Here is a 19,373-nt window from a genome sequence, read left to right as displayed (position 1 = left end):
ATCGGGTTTATAATGCTCTCTTTCCTGTTCAGCCACACTTTAAGTTAAAGCGCAGTCGCTCATTAGGTCTAACATGAAATAAAAGACTTAACAGAATGATAATTTTGAATGCTGATAATTGGCTTTTGCTTGGAATTCAAAAATGCAAAGCTATGATTCCTTTATGTCTCTAACATGTTACATTGCATGAATGCTTTACTGCTGATCTGAAGCCTAACCTCTTTGTCATGGATGTCATGTTTATACACATTTTGTCTTCATGAATACAATGTGTGTCTGTGTGTTTCTCCGTAATTGTACCACACCTTGCAGCATGTATGTGAGACGGATGACCGAGATGAAGTGGTCGTGTGTGAGCTGTGTGAGGCCAACGTGGCCAACTTCAATCAACACATGAAGAAGAGCCACCCGGGCTGCGGCCGCAGTGCGAACCGACAAGGCTACCGCAGTAACGGCTCCTACGTAGATGGCTGGTTTGGAGGGGAGTGCGGCAGTGGAAACCCTTACTACCTGCTGTGTGGCAGTTGCAGAGAGAAGTACTTGGCCATCAAAAGCAAGGCCAAAGTCCCCATTGTGGAGAGGTATGCATACTGAAGAATGAAGGGAACAAGAAAATACTTTTGCTGAATGTGCTTTAGTATTATTCATGTTTTTGCTCTGGTATGACTCATACAACCAAGTTGATTTCACATAGAGTTGGTGAAAACAACAAACACTGGTAAAAACATAACCTTCTGGCAGAGATAATAACTACAGCTCAACCAATACTGGATTGTTGAAGGTTGGGGAAAATAATAATACCAACTGCTATTTATTTTTTACTTGCAAAGAATAAACAATTTGTAATAAGCATCTCAAATTTTGGATCAGTGGATATATTTGCCCAATTTATCAACTAGTAGTAATCCATCGCTACTCCATAACAAGCAGTTTTGTTTATTCACAGTATAATTCAAAAATTAATGAGCGGATTTGGACGAATTTTTTTCGGTATGGCCCACAGAACAAATAATGCTACAGACTTGCAACTAAGATCAAATTCTAGCTGAAACTCTGCAGATTCAGGAGGGTGTCAACAGATTTGATGCATCTTCAGAAGTTAGTGAGCTAAATCCTAAAGAAAACCATTATTAGTCAAATATTGGTTTTCTTAAATTTCAAACTACTAATCATCATCAGTGTAATCTTATTTATGCTGTGGTATGTATCCAGGTATAAGGGACAGGCTCCTGACCTCCTGGGAAAGCAGGACAGTGTCTATGAAGGTAAGACTTGATGTTGAAATGTTGATTTGAAATTCAGTGTTATAGTTAATATTTCTTGCAGTGATACACCCAAATGCAGTTTAAGTTAATGTTTTGGAACTCCTAGGGTAGTACATGTTTTGTATGTTTTTTTTTTCTCTCTCTCTCCTGTAGAAGGGAAAAAAGTAAATATGTATCCAATGTATTTCATTTAAAACAATCAACAAAATTTGTAATTTTCCCAGGGTTTCCCAAATGTTTGAATGCAACTGTATGTGTTTGTTTTTTATTTCTAACTGTGTGTGTGTGTGTGTGTGTGTGTGTGTTTGTGCATCCCGTTGCAGAGGACTGGGACATGCTGGATGTTGATGAAGACGAGAAGTTGACTGGGGAGGAAGAGTTTGAGCTTTTGGCCGGCCCGTTGGGTCTGAGTGAGCGCCGGATCGTCCCAGAGGCTGTTCAGTTCCCTGACAGCGACCCACTGGGAGCCTCTGTAGCCATGGTGACAGCCACCAACAGTATGGAGGAGACCCTGCTGCAGATAGGTGAGGATGAGGTTCATAAACTCATTACTTCTGTGGTACAACATTTTTAATGCTTTTTTTGTCATATAGTTTTGTGTTGGATGTGATGTTGGCCTTTAACCATGTAACCACTTTTATATATAAAAGTAATAAATGGAGTGTGTGTTTGTGTTTAGGCTGTCAGACCTCAGTAGATAAGAGCTCTTCAGGCCGGGTGACCCTTGGGGAGCAGGCAGCAGCCCTGCAGAGCCCTCATGACCGAGTGATGGCGCTGAGGAGGGTGACCGCTGCAGCCCAGGTGCTGTTGGCTAGGACCATGGTGATGAGAGCCCTGTCCTTACTGTCTGTCAGGTAGGCTTCACCAACACGAGAACATGACTACTCAACTTATGGGGCATAAATGGATTGTAGAATTTTGTCAGGTTCTCTCAACAGTAGACTTCTGAAATCACATCTTCCTGCATGAAAGTTTTCTGTCACTGCAACAGATTGTAGTTGTGGAGCTGAAAATTGTAATTTCTTTAGGTTGTGACAATTGGATGATGGAAACATTGGCCTAAACAACTCATAGCCTGTTCCTGGCATCAGTGTTTGTAAATGGGTGAATGAGAGGGAATCTGTGAATTTATTTACAATAAATACCATCCATTTACTTGAGATATTTGTAATGTAAAGCCACTGTGTATGGAATTAGAAAATGCCTGACCTTGATATGTTCTGGTTGGTAGTATGAAAAAAGAGATGCTTTTGTTCAAAGAATTTATACAGTCATACTTGAGGGGTGTCATAGTCATGTAAAGATTCTGCTCAGCGTGACATTAATTCACAAAAATTGACATAATAATAATGAAATCTGGGAGGGATGTAGCAAGATGAAATTAATTGCTTAGATATACAGTATATGTGTTATATCATGGCCGCTAATGTAAATTAAGTGAGCTCTTATAATCCCCAAAATATTTTATTCATTTTATGGAATATGAACTTGTTCTTTAAATGTTCTTGACCCTCTCTATGATATAAAATCCATGCTTTCTCGTTCTCTCTTTATTTCGTTACGTCTCTCCTTCACCACCACTGCTTCCCTCCCACACAGTGGCTCGAGCTGCAGCCTTGCAGCAGGTCTGGAGTCTCTTGGTTTGACAGACATCAGGACTCTGGTCAGGCTGATGTGCCTGGCGGCAGCGGGCCGGGCCGGTCTTTCCACCAGTCCTACAGCAGGCTCGGGGCATGCTGAAAGGCCCCGTGGAGCCGCCAAAGCGAGCAAGCCCATCTCCTGTCTGGCTTACCTCAGTACAGCAGTGGGCTGCCTGGCCTCCAACAGTCCCAATGCTGCAAAGCTGTTAGTGCAGCTCTGTACTCAGGTACATAACGGGCTCTTCAGCCCAGTACCGATCTTCATCTCATTTCTTTTAATGGCTTTTTTGAGCTTGGTTCTAGAATTCAGTTTAACAGCTCACTGGAAAGAGTTATTGCCAGTAGTTATTAATTCTAGCTTGTTTTTCATTTATAGTGTGTTTAAGGAAGTAATTCTTCCGAATCAAAGGATTTATTGATTGCAATCTTTGGTGCTGTATATTGACATTTAACCCAAGGTAAGATGCTTTATCTGCTAGCAGTGATCAGTAATAAAGCTGGAAGTGATTAGATATTATGTTTACTAGAAATACTTGTATATGGAGTGATTAAAGGAGTGATGTTATATGTAACAGTGTAAGCATTACCTTTAAAATGAAGATCAGTTAAACATTTTAAAGATTTGTTCAAAATAATCCTAATGCCAGAATTATGCTTATTCACCTTCTTCCATAGAGTGAAATGAGTAATAACACATCTGAGCCAGGAGCCATCTTACTTCAGCATAAATACTTTAAGCAGGCAAAGCAGCTAGTCGGGCACTTTAAGGATCTATCCTTTCAGTGCTGTAGATTCTGTAAATGCTACACATACATTACTTTATTTTAACAGGAGAAGAAACCATGCCCCCATTTAGGGTAGTCTGTTATCAGAGACATACCTTTAGTTTTATATTTCCTTGTTTCATAAGTAAATGTAATCATATATTAGTAAGCAGCCTCTGTATTTGTCTGATCTGTTCCCAGTTACCTGTTAATTTACTGTTTAAAATGAAAGCTGTGACTCTCTGTTACAGAACCTGATCTCCGCAGCTACAGGCATGAACCTGACCACAGTGGATGATCCCATCCAGAGGAAGTTCCTGCCCAGCTTTCTACGTGGAGTGACTGAGGAGAACAAGCTCATCACGTCTCCCAACTTTGTGGTCACACAGGCTCTAGTAGCTTTGCTGGCAGATAAAGGGGCCAGACTCAGACCTGCCTATGACAAGGCGGACATGGATAAAAGAGGTTTGTTGACTTAGAAGAGCTGGATCTTGCAATAAGTTATTATTCCATGTTATCTGGTCTGTTCTTTATCTCACTGGCTATCCATATATCTCATGCTTATAATCATGCAGGTACAGGTAGTTTTTGTGATAAGTGAATGGATATTGGCTATTACTTTGTTTTTCTTTTAAAAACAAAATGCACGTTTTAATTCTGCATATTAATTAAAAATATACATTTTTGCTGGGGACGTTTTGCTGGCCTAGATGTTAGATGTCACAAAATAATAATTAGCATGTATTTGTGTACATTTTTGTAATTCATCAGTAATGTTAAGCTTCCATGCAGACATGGCTCAGGCTTTGCTAGACTGCACTGTAGCTCTCTTTTCACTTGAGTCACATTTTGGTTTTTCTGTGCTTTTTTGTGTTTGTCCTTTTCATTGGTGTTCCTTCTCTCACTCACTGGGCAACCTTGTCACCTTGTGTTCCATGTCGAGCAGGTCTAATTGCGCGTTTGTATGCCCATCCTTCCCATAATCCTTCCGCTGTAGGCCCTCTGGAGCTGGCCAATGCACTGGCGGCCTGCTGCCTGTCAGCACCGCCAGTGGGCTGCCCAGCAGCTGGTCCGCACACTGGCTGCCCATGACCGTGACAACAACCAGAGCCGGCCACAGACCTTTGCTGATATGGCAGGGGACCTGCGAAAGTGCTCCTTCATCAAGCTAGAAGCTCACCAGAGCAGGGTTGGCAATTTTCCTTGCCCTGTTTATAGCTCTGAGTTGTTTTGAAACACTACAATGCATTTATTAGCTGCAGTTTATGCGATGCGTGCATTTTGTTTTGGTATTTCATAAATCTTTCTCTGATTAACCCAGGTCATCACATGTTGTTGGTGCACTAAGAAAGGCCTGTTGGCCACCAGTGGCAATGATGGGACAGTCAGGGTGTGGAATGTAACCAAGAGCCAGTACACCCTGCAGCAGACCTGTATCTTCAATAAAAAGTAAGCCTTGTTAAACACTAAGCAGAAACCACAGTTACCTTTGAAAATAATTTTTGAGGTCTGTCAGTTAATAAGTCTGCTCTATGCTCTGCTCTGTTACTTTTCTGCAGATACAGTGTGGCCTATTTGTTTTATTATACTAGTGAAGTCCTGCAGATTAGTTTTGCTGCAGCCACTTTTGGTGTGACCAGGTCTGAATTTTAATGTGAAAGCGGATGTAGGATTAGCGGACCTACAGTGAACTATCACCCATTTCCACAGTTTCCCTCATAGGAGTTTAGCATCTTTTTAGTACATTGTTTTAGTTTTCAGGCCTGCAAACACTTCTCTCTTCAACTTCAGGGAAGCAGGCAGCTGCCTGATATTTTCCTTAGAAGTTAGAAAAGACCAAAACAGAGCAAAGGAAGAGAATGTGTAAATAGGCAGCACACTCCCCATAACTTTACAAAGTGCAAAAATGTCAGTGTTTAGCTCTGAATGGCCAAATAAGTAATTGTTCTGTGTTGTCCCTTTTCAGTGATGGCTCTTCAGAGGAGAGCATGTCAGGCTTGGGATCTCCTAGCGATCCTTTCCTGTCCCCTCTGGCCTGGAGTGTCACTGGAAAATATTTGGCCTCCGCCATGGAGAAAATGGTTAACATCTGGCAAGTTAATGGTAAACATTTATTTATTTATTTATTTTCAACCTCCTTTGGGGTCCCCATTATGTTTTTTAGTAGAAAATATGTTAACGATGAGATCCAGTTTAGCTGATTTGAAAAACTGAGTATAAAATGTATTATGTGGCCCAGCTTCTATTACTGTTGTGTGCAGTCTGCAGAATATGAATGAGAGGGTTTTAAGATTTTATAGCTCCCATTAAACATAAATATGCCTATGGGATTGGAAGCGCTCCAATCATAATTTCCTCCCACCACACACCCTGCAGCATGCACCATCTGTCCTTGATTTGGTCGCCTCAAGGATGAAAGTCCACAGTTACATTATTAGCTTCTCTGAGCTTATCTTCTCTGGTGGTGTTAAGATGCGTCTGTCTTTATTGCAAAAGCAAGTCAAAACCATTATATACAATGCTATTTTCACATAAAAGCCACAATCACAGATTTTTCCCCTTTAAAAACTGTTTATACTGTATATAGTGTTTATTATCAATGCAATAACGACAACACTGCTGTAACTGTCATCTCCTTTTCTCACCTCTAAGGTGGTAAGGGCATTTTGGATGTGCAGCCTCACTGGGTATCTGCTCTAACCTGGCCTGAAGAGGAGCCAGAGTCCTTGTGGTGCGGGGAACCCAAGGACATGCTGCTTGTGGGACGAATGGACGGATCCCTGGGCCTCATTGAGGTCCTGGATACCGCCGTTATGCACCGCACTGAGCTGGAGCACTGCTACAGGAAAAATGGTATGATGGGGGTATTTTTAGTTTTTCTTTTAGGCCATTTTTCTGTGTGATAAGTGTTTTTTGCATTATATTTTCTTTCTGATTGACAAACCTAGTTTGTAAGTAGTTTTTCTATATTAGGTAATGACGTCCCTGTCTGCCAAACTGAAATTTTATCCTCTCTCAGTCGCAGTGATGCACATTGCCTGGTATAGTGAAGACAAGCCTTTTGCTGTGGGCTATGCAGATGGAAAGCTGTTGATTGGATCCAAAGAGCCCCTGGAAAAGGGAGCCATTGTGGTCATAGATGCACACAAGGTGAACTAGAGCTACAAAATGAATCAGTTGCAATCTATATTTTTTCAAAGAAAGATATTTATGAAACTTATAAACATGCAAGATTATAGTCGGATTCCTTTAATAAAATCTGATCTGTTTTTCCAGGAGTCAATCACCAGTATAAAGTGGAGTCCTACTGGTCAGATCTTATTGACCTGTGCCAAAGAGGAGACAGTGAAGCTATGGGCCAGCCAGGACTCTCATTCTGACTCGGGCTCTGGCTCTGGCTGGCACTGCCTACAGAGTCTTAGACACCCTTCCCTGGTTAATGGCGTGGCCTGGTGCAGCCTGCCTGGGCATGGGCCTAAACCCCTCAGCATGCTAGCTGTGTATGTTGTTCTGTAATAATAGGCTGTACTGTGGCTTTCCTTCCTTTCTTTCTTTCTGTCTTTCTTTCCTTTCTTATTTTAAAAAAAGTTTGAGGTGTTCTCATCATCATGTTTTTTCAAATTGCAGTGATGTAGCTGTCATCACTTTTTGTCATTATATTTTGGTGCCATTTAGCCAATTACTTTTGTTTTTTGTTCAGTTATGTTTTCTGCCAGAGAAATGTCCTTTTTTACTTTAACATAGACAGCTTTGTTTTTCAGATGCTGCCAGAATGGACTAGTCTCAGTCTGGACTGTTCCTCGAGACATCTCCAACTTTCCAGAATCCTGTTCCTTTGACTCAGAGGGATGGTGGGAGAATGAAGCGAAAACTAAATTCATGGTACTTTTATTCATTTCATAAATAGTTACCTTGATTTGTTGCTTGACTGAGGCCAATATGAATGAAAGTGTGAACTGATGAAGATGTTTTTCTTCTTTCAAGATATTATAATGCAAATGGGGTAAAATGCAATACAGTCCTAGGAGCTGTGCTAGGAGCACATTTTTGACAAGATCACAAACGTTCAGCCAAGATAGTGTGTTCTTTCACTTACAAGCTGTTGTCGTGGTTGTGTCATAGTCTTCTCAGTGGTCAGAAGATGGAGCAGTGTGTGTTTTCCAGTTGAAGGGCCACATCACTCCAGTAAGAACACTGGCCTTCAGCCCTGATGGTCTGGCCCTGGCATCTGGAGGAGTGGGAGGCCTCATGAACATCTGGTCCCTGCGGGTAAGAAACATAGACAAACACCCCTACATGATGTATGTAAATACTACACAGTACACAGACAGTAGTGGAGGATTTGTACTTAAGTACAGAACTTGAGTAAATGTACCTAGTTACATTCCACCACTGTACACAGATGTATACAGTATGTAAAACACCTCATATAAAAGCATAGAGGTGGAAAAATAAAAGGAAATTTAATTCGACTGGCATTCACACATCACACTGCAGACTTTACAGTACCACTAAATACCTTTCCACTGGAGTCATTATGTTTGTGTCCCCCTTTCTGACAGGATGGGTCAGTGCTCCAGACAGTAGTAGCCGGTTCAGGGGCGATCCAGAATATTGTCTGGATCCCAGATGTGGGTGTTGCTGTCTGCTCCAACAGATCAAAGGTAAGACTTCTCACCCGAGTCTTACTCTTCAATGGTTCACTAAAACACATACTAACTTTCTGGTCTGCTTCCATTTGTCATGTGTGTTTACATGGCTTGATTGTCAGGATGTGCTTGTTGTGAACTGCTCCAAAGACTTCATGGTGTCCAACCACGTGCTGGCCACTTGCCGCACAGCTCTGAAGAAGCAGGGTGTAGTTGGCCTCAACATGGCACCCTGCATGAGGGCCTTCCTGGAGAGATTGCCTGTCATGCTGCAGGAGCAGTATGTTTATGAGAAGGTACAAGGACAATATGCTCTCCATGTTAATGCATCTGCTGCCAATCACCATTTATATTATCTTTCTTTAATAGCCTTAATATAATTTAATAATGAGACTGGAAAAGTATTGTTTCATTACTTATCTTTTTTTCTTGTTATGAGATTTTAAGAGTTCTGATTTAATTCCTTTTTTGTTACTTAGCAAAGCCCAGTGTTTAGCCAAGATGTCCCAAAATTTGAGTCATTAATGCTTTGAGGGCTAAAATCGCTTGTTACTGCTGGTTCTTGAAAGTCAGGAAGAGGGGAGGAACATTTTCATGCTGCACCAGGGTCTACCTGAGGCTGGAGTGGAACAGTCTCTGTTTTAATTTCATATGCCTGTATGAAATGTATAATATTGCATTCAGATTTAAAAGTGTGCCATTATTTAGGCCCACAGCAGAATTTGACAACTTCACACCATGTTTCTGGGGTTTATTTCGTGGCACTCTGAGCCTGAAAAGTGCCCCAAGAAAGTGATGATACACCAAATTGATTCATTATTGTGCATAATCAAATAAAATGCAAGGATTTGTCATGGATCAGTAGTATTTAATAGTATTAGAACATCTGTGTGTAATTTTTTTTTCAAATATCATCCTGTTGTTGCTGACATTGTCTTTTTGTAAACTTCCAGCCCCATGTCGTATGTGGGGAGCAGCTTGTCCACAGCCCCTATATGCAGTGCCTCGCCTCCTTGGCTGTGGGTCTTCACCTGGACCAGCTCCTGTGTCGCCCCCCTGTGCCACCTCTCCTTCGACACTGCCCACCAGAGTCTGGCACTGCAGTCTGGAGTGCCAGTGAGTGGGCTTGGTTGGACTGCTTCTCTACAACAGTCAAGGCAGCAGAGGCCCTTGCTCGAGGCGCCACCTTTCCTGAGTCCTTCTCTGTGCCTGACCTGGAGCCTGTACCCAAAGATGAAATGGCTCTGCTCATGGTGAGGGGAAGCTGCTCATGTTTGTGCAGCTGCATCAGGTGTTAGAACTGTAATTTATAATGCTCACTAATTACCACCTGTGTAGCACATAATAACGGCCTTTGCACCCTGTTTCTTCAGGACAACAGTAAATGGGTGTCTGGTATGGATGAACAGATCATGTCCTGGGCCACCTCAAGACCAGAGGTAATTTAGATTAATGGCTAGACAGCCTGTAATAAAGGGTTTGTCTGTGTTTAATTTCCTCAAACTCTGAAGGTGATAGCTGTGGTTTTTAAACCACTTTTTGACTTGTCCATCTTTCACTTGTGTGTGTTGGGTGTTTGCAGGACTGGCACCTTGGTGGGAAGTGTGATGTTTATCTGTGGGGTGCAGGGCGACATGGCCAGCTGGCAGAGGCTGGTAGAAACATCCTGGTGCCCACCACTGCCCCGTCATTCTCTCAGGCACAAAAGGTACACAGACAACACACATCATGTATTTGTAAATTACATCCACAAAACACCATGTTGCTTGTAATTACCTGTAATCCAGTTACAGCACATGAGCATGAAGAGTACATGTAGCAGTTTTTGTATACTTCATTAGAACAGTCAGTACTTTTATTGCCTGGTACATTGTAAAGGAGAAAAAATTGAGCCAACTGGACAATTTTAAAGAACTGGGCACTTAGGAGGCAGGTAAGAAAAGCTAATAACTTGCATTAAGGACAGTATAGAATCCAGTGCTATGGTTTGCAACATGATGTGTAATAAGTCCTTTTAGGTCACTTTTACATGTTCCTCAAGGCTTCATTCAGACATATCCATGACCATGACAGAGAGAGCCACCGTACGCGTGCATATAGCAAATAACAATTGATATTGTCAAGTTGTGCATGCCTATCCGTTAATGCTGTTGCATGCAGTTCAGACTGATATGTAAATGTTACTAGTTCTGCCGTAGTCGGATTGCGACCTTTACAGAAAGGTGACCAGGGTGCTCATTCAGACATGAAGCTGATACATTCAGATTCTGTCAGATTAATGGAAATGAGTGAAACTCTGAAAGGGGCTATAGAGGCAAAAGTCAAGATATGCCAGACTCTGCTGCTTTCACTTTGGCCTCTTACTTTTTAGTCTGTCACTTGTGAGTCTCCCAACTTTATAGAAGTATAATTCTGAATAACTACAGTATTTCATTTTCATTATGTTTTCAGGTTGTCCATCCTTTCCATTCTTTTGAATGAGATATCTCAGGAACACCTTGAAAGAATTTATTCAAATTTGGCACAAACGTCCACTCGGACTCAAGGATGAACTGATTAGATTTTGGTGATCAAAGGTCAAGGTCCGTGACCTCACATTTATTCCATTACCATGAATTTGACTGGTTGGTGGCGGCATACGACTATGAAGCACTAAATCTGATTGAGTTTGAATTTCACCAAACCACTGATATTTTAACTGACTTGTGCAGTAGGGTATTTACCAGCTAAACTGATCCCTGCTGAAGTCCTCTTTATTTGCTTATTCATCCAAGTATCGCCATCTCTCCTCCTCCAGGTGGTGTGTGGTCAGAACTGCACCTTTGTGATCCAGCCGAACGGGACAGTGTTGGCCTGTGGAGAGGGTAGCTATGGCCGTCTGGGACAAGGCAACTCTGATGACCTGCATGTGCTCACTGTCATCTCAGCTCTGCAAGGTGATAATCAAAAAAATCCATATCTATCTGTGTATCTGTCTGTCTATCAATCTAACTATTTATAAATCTATCCATAAAGAATGATGAGACATAAGAGATGTGTTCACCTGTGATATTAGTGACTGTAGGCATGTTGCCACTCAGGAATCGGATCCCAAATGGATCTGACAGCTGGAACAAAAATGTAACAAAACATTACAAACACAGTAGTAGAAGTGGTTTATCTTTCATTTAACATTTAACATGATTAGGACTGGAGGGGACAGGAGAGAATGCTATTAATGTAAAAAGAGAGCTCCCTACTGTACTTCAATAACTTTAATAATGTACTTCACCTTGTATATGCAGGTTTGGAAAAGTATTAAAAGCAGTGAATTCAGTTACTTCAAAAAAGGCTTTAGAGGGTTTTAAAAAGTCTTAAACTTTATTTACAAAGATCTACCATACGATCCAAAAAAGGAAACTAGTGTGCATTCCTAATGGGCGCTCAGCTTTAAAAATCAAAGCAGTGAAAAAGGTGGCAGAACATTAAAGCAAAGATGCCAGTAAACCTTAATTTTTAATTAGAGTATCATGGCTGATGTGATTTATCTAAGCTTGAATGGTGTTGACAACAAGGTACTTACATACAAACCAGTCACTGCAATGACAACACTCCCAAAAGGGGTGTGCACTTCCAAAAAGCCACAAGAGCTAAGATAGACTCTAGAGCACAGAAATGCAAGAATACAATTTCTGTATCATATGTAAAGATCCAAACACTGTTTTGAAACGAAGTCTATCCTTAAATCCTGCAGGACCATGGTAATGAGCATGACATAAGTCTTAATAAATTTTATTTAGTAGTTTTAAAAATGTCTTAAAACGTCTACATTTTAATTTGGTGTACTCTTTTGTGTCATGTTTGTTGTCCCTCCTATGCTCAGGTTTTGTTGTGACTCAGCTGGTGACTTCGTGTGGCAGTGACGGTCACTCCATGGCTCTGACAGAGAGTGGCGAGGTGTTCAGCTGGGGGGACGGGGACTATGGTAAGCTGGGCCACGGAAACAGTGACCGCCAGCGCCGACCCAGACAGATTGAAGCTCTGCAAGGAGAGGAGGTTGTGCAGGTCAGTCTGCCTCTACTCAAATGCATATTGTAAAAATGGATCTTACTCACTTCCAGTAAAAGTGATGATCACAGCTCAAAGGGACCCATTAGTAAATGGTAAATAATGTACGATTTTATTACAGATTAGTTAGCCTCATTTTAGTGTAGGTGTGGTCCTACTTTGAATTTTCTTGTTGTTTTTATATTTACTTGTTTATTTAATTATTTTTTGCTGACATGTTTTGTTTTTTTTTTCCCCTTCCCAGATGTCCTGTGGGTTCAAACATTCAGCAGTGGTCACAGCTGATGGGAAGCTTTTCACGTTTGGTAATGGTGATTATGGCAGACTGGGCCTGGGCAACACCTCGAACAAGAAGCTGCCAGAGAAGGTTACTGCTCTGGAGGGTTACCAAGTTGGACAGGTAGGACAACAAAATATAGTCAAGAACTTACCTGTACACACCACACACCATCATAACATTAATTTAAACATTAGTATGAGTCTAATTTAGTATTTCTTGGTTAGCCATGCAAAGACGTGACTGTAGAAAGAAGCAACATCTTTTTTTTTCTCACTTATGTTTGGCATATTTGCCAGCTTGAATATTTCGAAGTCTTAATAAAATGTACAGAGTTTATGATGACGTGTTCCTGCCTCAGGTGGCTTGTGGTTTAAACCACACTTTGGTTGTCTCTGCTGATGGAATGATGGTTTGGGCTTTTGGTGATGGAGACTATGGAAAACTAGGACTGGGCAATTCCACAGCCAAGTCTTCACCTCAGGTAAACACTATGGCACTATGAGGCCTACTGCTTCATTTAAACTTTAAAACCTATGACATTGTTTATACAGGATCTGGTATTTTAATGAGTTAGAATATATAATTACAATGTTTAATTTCTTAGAAAGTGGAAGTACTATGTGGAATTGGCATCAAGAAACTGGCGTGTGGAACACAGTTCTCTGTGGCTTTAACCAAAGATGGCAAAGTGTTTACGTTTGGCCAAGGTATGCTAGGTTTTCTTTTCTCCCCAACTCATGATTAACACGATAATGATTAGACCTGCAAAAATTTGTCATTTCACAGAAAGTATTGATTTATTAAGTAATTTTCCAAGCAAAATGCCAAATATTTATTGGTTCAAGTTTGTCAAATGTGATGATTTGTTGCTTTTTCTTGATAGTAAACTTTAACTCTTGATCTGGCAAACATTACCATTTGATGTCTCTTGGTCTTGGTGAATCTTTTTGGCATTTTTCACTGTCTTCTGATTTTTGTAGATGAAAAAATGAACTGATAATCAAATTATTTATTGGCAGATTATTAGATTAAAATAATTTAGTTGTACCCCTAATAATAATTATAATAATAAAAAAAAATGGCAAATGTTGTATTCATAGTTATTTTTCAGTAGCTATGACATTAGTTTTTCAAATTCTACCAAACACACAGTAGAGTTTATATAAAGACCATTTGCTTTTTTTTTTTGACTTATAATTGTGTCAAAGTAAAATTTGTTTTTGTTTTCTGTTGTAGACCGCTTAATTGGCTTGCCAGAGGGCCGAGCCAGGAACCACAACCGGCCCCAGCAGGTGCCAGCACTGTCAGGGATCCACATCGAGGATATTGCTGTTGGAGCTGAACACACTCTGGTGCTGTCCTCCACAGGAGATGTTTACACCTGGGGTAGCAACTCAGAGGGACAGGTAACCTACTGTCACACAGTGAAGCCCCACTCAAAGATTTTTAGTTAGACTTTGTGGTACTACTGCAAAATGATTATTCTTGGTGACTTTGTATGAACTGTAACACTGTTGTCTAGCTGGGTTTGGGTCACACAAACCATGTAAGAGAACCCACACTGGCGACAACGCTGCAGGGCAAAAACATCCACCAGATCTCTGCTGGACGGTGCCACAGTGCTGCTTGGACCGCTCCCTCTGTGCCACCTCGAGCACCAGGTTTGACACACTTGCAAACATGTGCACAATGTGTAGTAAATACAAAGTGGGGCACAGCACACTGTTTTCAGATGATGCCTCATCACTGTTTGGTGACCAAACACTGATGATTTAATGTATGTTTGTGAAAATACCTTGGTTGATTATTTAATTAATGCACTTCTTGAGAGTGAGAATTTACTTCTTTTTATGGCCATAAGTGAGATATGTTGGGACTTTGGTCAACTGGGCAAACAAAACAAGCGTTTCAAAGACATCACACATGCCTTCTAGGAAATGACAGGTGTTTTGTTTCTCTGTTATATTTTTCCTGTATTTTTCAAAATTTCCTAGACTAAACAATTGTATAATAAAGTGGGTAATCTGTAAATTAATTCATCACAAAAGTAATCATTTACTAAATTTTTTTAATACATTTGTAATACTTTTTAGATGCTACTGTTTTTATGCTACAGCTACCTAAGAAATTCTGCTCATTTTTACAGAATACATTTACAATACTGTATTCAGTGTTAGGTTTTTGAGTTTTACAACTTTTTTCTCCCACCATCTTTTTATTCACTTCTTGTCCCTCTTTTGATGCCTCTGTGCTCTGTCCTCTTCTCTCCATCCCCCATCTTGTGTGTCTTGGCGTTTCACTCTGCCTCGTCCTTCTCAGGCTCGTCGGTTCCTCTCCAGCTGGGTCTGCCTGTGGCGGTGCCTCCTCAGTACAGCGGGCTAAAAGAGGTGAGCATTGAGGTGGTGAGGGCTCGCCTACGCCTCCTCTACCACTTCTCTGACCTCATGTACTCCTCCTGGAGATTGCTCAACCTCAGCCCCAACAACCAGGTAAGCATAAACACAAGAAAACTAGGTCTTCACATATTGCATATCAAACCATTAACACTGGAAATTTTAGATGAATACAAGTTGTTGAAAATCTAGAATTTTGCAGGGTATTAAAAAACCTGCCATTCCTGATTGGAGCAAGTTGCCTGCATGACTCATGATGTGTTTTCCTCTGTTCTAAAATTATGCTAAATGTAATTCTTACTTTGCAGAGCTGTACCTCCCATTATAACGCTGGTACCTGGGGGATTGTCCAGGGCCAGTTGAGGCCCCTGTTGGCTCCCAGAGTGTATACTCTTCCCATGGTGCGCTCCATAGGCAAGACCATGGTGCAGGGAAAAAACTATGGTCCACAAATCACCGTCAAACGAATCTCCACCCGGTCAGTTCTCCACTGGACTTCGTTCTTATGCATTTACTATCACCTATTCACATGCTATAGTAACCTGTCCCTGGTAGGCTAGTGCTTAAGGCGTGGTGGTCTCGCCACGGCCCCCCAGGTTCGAATCCAGGGCATCTTGCGCAAAACACGTGCCAAATGTCAAATGCGAGTCATCAGTGTGACGATTTGCTGTGGCGACCCCCTTTAAAAAAAAAAAAAAAAAAAACAGGAAAAGCCGAAAGTGGCTTTCTTTCTATTCACATGCTATAGTAGCATACAGGTCTTTGTTTGTGTCCAGGATATTGGACCTGATTTGTAAGGGACCCTTGAAAGCCTACCCGAACTCTCTCTGCATAAACCAATTTTTAAAAATGGAGACCTGATCCAAAAGGAACCTGAGAACAGTTACAATAGATCCAAATAAACTAGAAGATGGATATATAAACATACACAAACACTCAAAGAATGGTGCCCAAAACAGAATCAAACCTCTGTGGGCTGTTGCTGAATGTCAAAACAAAGGAAGAATGAAAATAACATAAGCAGCAGGCAGAGTTTGCTCTTCTTGTGCCAGTTAACATCAGGTTTTAGGCCTAAACTTATCTTTTCAAATATCTGACTTTTGACAATGTTCCCTTTCTGTGTTTAAACTTCCCTTAGTTCACTGTTTCCCTTTTGGACTGTAACTGTTTGCAGGGGACGGAAGTGTAAGCCCATCTTTGTGCAGATCGCTCGTCAGGTGGTGAAGCTGAATGCCTCAGACCTTCGACTGCCCTCAAGGGCCTGGAAGGTCAAGCTGGTGGGAGAGGGGGCGGATGATGCGGGTGGAGTCTTTGACGACACAATCACAGAGATGTGTCAGGTATGGTCATCTACAGAAATCTGTTTGTTGAAATACTTTAAAATCTACCAGATATTTTCTTATGGTACCGTGTTATAGGCTTGTGCTTGATATTTTCTTATAGGAGTTGGAGACAGGGGTGGTAGACCTGCTCATCCCCTCCCCCAATGCCACAGCAGAGGTTGGCTACAACAGAGACAGGTGAATGACAGGCCACCAACATTCTTCCAAAGAACTCAGAGGTTTAGGACACATTGTATTGTATCACTAGTAGAGGTACAAGTAGAGACATTTGTATTCACTGTGGAAATGAATATCACTGATTGTTTTCCCCATCCTTAGTGACGAGACTGAATAGCAAATGTGTGATTTTTGTGCAGGTGAACATCGGCATTTTCAGACATACAACCACACTGGCCTTATTTGGAGTAACATACAGTAACAAAAATTAAATCACAAAACAATTCTGCATGCTGAAAAATGTTTTAAACAAGCAGTTTTGGATCGATATGAAATTCCTTTTAAAGATGATATTGACCAATACAGTAGTACTGATGGTGGCTGTTTGTAGATGCATCCCTGTTCTCCAGTACTGGTAATAGAAATGCAGAATACATAGATTTAAAATCCAAGATCCTTTTAAAATGTATTTATTTAATATTTCATATTTAATTTAATTGAAAATGCATTTTATTTTTTTACATCCTCGGTTGAAGCCCTGTTGCATTTTCAACATTCTTACATATTTATCTTTTGCAGCCCCTCCCTTATATGTTTGTAACTTTCCGTTTCACTCTCACAGCCCCTCCTTTTGTTGAACTCTTTTTGAATACATCTCAAGACTGAGACAAAGCAGCTCTGTAAATGTAGCTTTGTCCCCCAAAAATCCATAACAATTCAACAATAACAAAAACATATTAGAACATCTAGAAAACCATCTCATACTCATGCAGCAGAATCCACATCTCCAACTAGGAATATTTACTACAATATTTGAAATGATGATTCTCTAAGATCTTCTCATGCCTGGCACAGCACTAAGAGGGTGGCAGTGTGTCCTGCTTTGGCTGATTGCACACTACATAACTAGAGTACCATTTTAATCTTGTAATTTGAATGCAGTTTAAACCAAATCATATTTCTGTATTTTTCATCTCCCTAGGTTTCTCCTCAACCCGTCTGCCTGCCTGGATGAGCACATGCTCCAATTTAAATTTTTGGGCATCCTTATGGGTGTTGCCATCCGCACCAAGAAACCCCTGGACCTGCACCTGGCTCCTATGGTTTGGAAACAGCTGTGCTGCATCCCCCTGATGCTGGAGGACCTGGAGGAGGTGGACCTCCTCTATGTACAAACACTCAAAAGCATTCTTCACATTGAAGACAGTGGTATCACCGAGGATAATTTCCATGAGGTGGGAAATATGTTTGAGTTTGATACCGTATATCATATAATTTATTCATATATTTATCAGTTAATAAATTGTGGATAAACCAATATATTGAATACCTGATAAACCAAGGCCCTTCATCATGTTGATTAGTTTGCTGATTGGACAGAATTTACATTTTGTTCCATATCATTCATTCAGCCTGACATTGTGTTAATGTTGGCTGATTTATTTCCCATTTTACTTTCACTCAATAAGGAAGCAGGTTTCTAGAAGTAGTTAATTTCTATTTCCATAAGTTGACTTGTACAGGTGTTTCAGCCTTGTTTACATATTTTGTTGCTATATTTTCTGGATATAGCTCAGTGATTCCCCTGGCCAAAATATTTGCTCCCATGGCAACAAAAATCGATCCAACCAATCAATCATCTAATCAAGCACCTCGGTGTGTTTCCCAGGAAGCCCATAAACAACACACATTTGGTAACCATTAAAAAAACTTAATAACTATAACTAGCCTATATTAATCCATATAATTTAGAATTAATTTATTCAAGAGAGAGAGGGAACCAGTGGTAGAAGAAGTACTTTCACATTTCTGCAAGTCTCTTGTGTTCTGCTTGTTTAACAGGTGTCGGATTAATTACTCTCACCATTACTGCTGGATTTGTTGCACATGTCGAGCATTCACGTCTCTGTAAAATGTGACCTCATGTCTGTGTCAAAAGCGTTCTTCACATTGATGCCTCACAGACGCACACAGCAGAGCAGAGAATCTGAGTTTTACTTTTAGTCATCGTCACTTATCTTCAAATATCCCTGAATCTCTGAAATATTTTCTCCCCTGCCCAGCGACCTGCTTGACCAGCCTGAGGTTAACATGATGTTGCCATTAAGTGGTATCGGTGTGTAGTATCAGACAACTTTAACAAGTACTAGAGGGCGGCATCGGACCCAGTAACCAAACTGTCTTTGGCTTCATGAGATTGAAACCTTATTGCTCATAAGATGAAGTGCTATTCCACCTCAGTAGTAAATACCAGTTAGATATGTCCACCATCCCTCCATATTCTCACTTGAGCTACACTATATTTACACTGTTTTTAGGCTTAAGCACAGGCTCCAAGTGCAATAAAGACTTTTCAAAGTCATTATTAACACCTTAGTAACTAAGCCTGACAGCATAACTGATAGTTGTTTAAACAGTATGTTTACCTCTCCTCAGCTGTTTGTTTCATCTGAATCACACATGTACTGCTGAACACATACAGTGAGGAACAGAAGTATTTGAACACCCTGTGATTTTGCAAGTTCTCCCACTTAGAAATCATGGAGGGGTCTGACATTCACATTGTAGGTGCATTCCCACTCAGAGACGGAATTAAAAAAAAAAATTCAGGAAATCACATTGTATGATTTTTAAAGAATTTATTTGTCTTGCACTGCTGAACATAAGTATTTGAACACCTGAGAAAATCAGTGTTAACATTTGGTACAGAAACCTTTGTTTGCAATTACAGAAGTCAAACGTTTCCTGTAGTTCTTGACCAGGTTTGCACACACTGCAACAGGGATTTTGGCCCACTCCTCCACACAGATCTCCTCTAGATCTGTCAGGTTTCGGG

The 19,373-nt window shown here is 40.8% G+C and overlaps 1 protein-coding gene across 1 annotated transcript in view; it reads left to right on the top strand.

Moving 5' to 3' along the window:
* The window catches only part of herc1 (HECT and RLD domain containing E3 ubiquitin protein ligase family member 1), a 62,652-nt gene that overhangs the window by 37,586 nt on the left and 5,693 nt on the right, over window positions 1-19,373 (top strand). The window contains 32 exon segments of the mRNA XM_020585623.1: window positions 313-581; window positions 1,213-1,265; window positions 1,589-1,789; window positions 1,945-2,119; window positions 2,865-3,132; window positions 3,921-4,134; window positions 4,667-4,706; window positions 4,708-4,858; window positions 4,991-5,118; window positions 5,636-5,772; window positions 6,322-6,522; window positions 6,689-6,819; window positions 6,946-7,169; window positions 7,431-7,551; window positions 7,792-7,938; window positions 8,232-8,333; window positions 8,441-8,614; window positions 9,272-9,571; window positions 9,692-9,757; window positions 9,901-10,026; window positions 11,116-11,254; window positions 12,181-12,362; window positions 12,610-12,765; window positions 13,004-13,126; window positions 13,250-13,352; window positions 13,882-14,051; window positions 14,168-14,306; window positions 14,965-15,134; window positions 15,347-15,516; window positions 16,213-16,378; window positions 16,482-16,558; window positions 17,520-17,772. Of these exon segments, the coding sequence (XP_020441279.1) occupies window positions 313-581; window positions 1,213-1,265; window positions 1,589-1,789; window positions 1,945-2,119; window positions 2,865-3,132; window positions 3,921-4,134; window positions 4,667-4,706; window positions 4,708-4,858; window positions 4,991-5,118; window positions 5,636-5,772; window positions 6,322-6,522; window positions 6,689-6,819; window positions 6,946-7,169; window positions 7,431-7,551; window positions 7,792-7,938; window positions 8,232-8,333; window positions 8,441-8,614; window positions 9,272-9,571; window positions 9,692-9,757; window positions 9,901-10,026; window positions 11,116-11,254; window positions 12,181-12,362; window positions 12,610-12,765; window positions 13,004-13,126; window positions 13,250-13,352; window positions 13,882-14,051; window positions 14,168-14,306; window positions 14,965-15,134; window positions 15,347-15,516; window positions 16,213-16,378; window positions 16,482-16,558; window positions 17,520-17,772 (5,076 nt within the window).

Source organism: Monopterus albus, unplaced genomic scaffold, assembly GCF_001952655.1.
Source record: "Monopterus albus unplaced genomic scaffold, M_albus_1.0 scaffold372.1, whole genome shotgun sequence".
NCBI lineage: Eukaryota > Metazoa > Chordata > Actinopteri > Synbranchiformes > Synbranchidae > Monopterus > Monopterus albus.
Note: the sequence above shows the minus strand (reverse complement) of the source record. Positions and strands in the feature narration are given on the sequence as shown.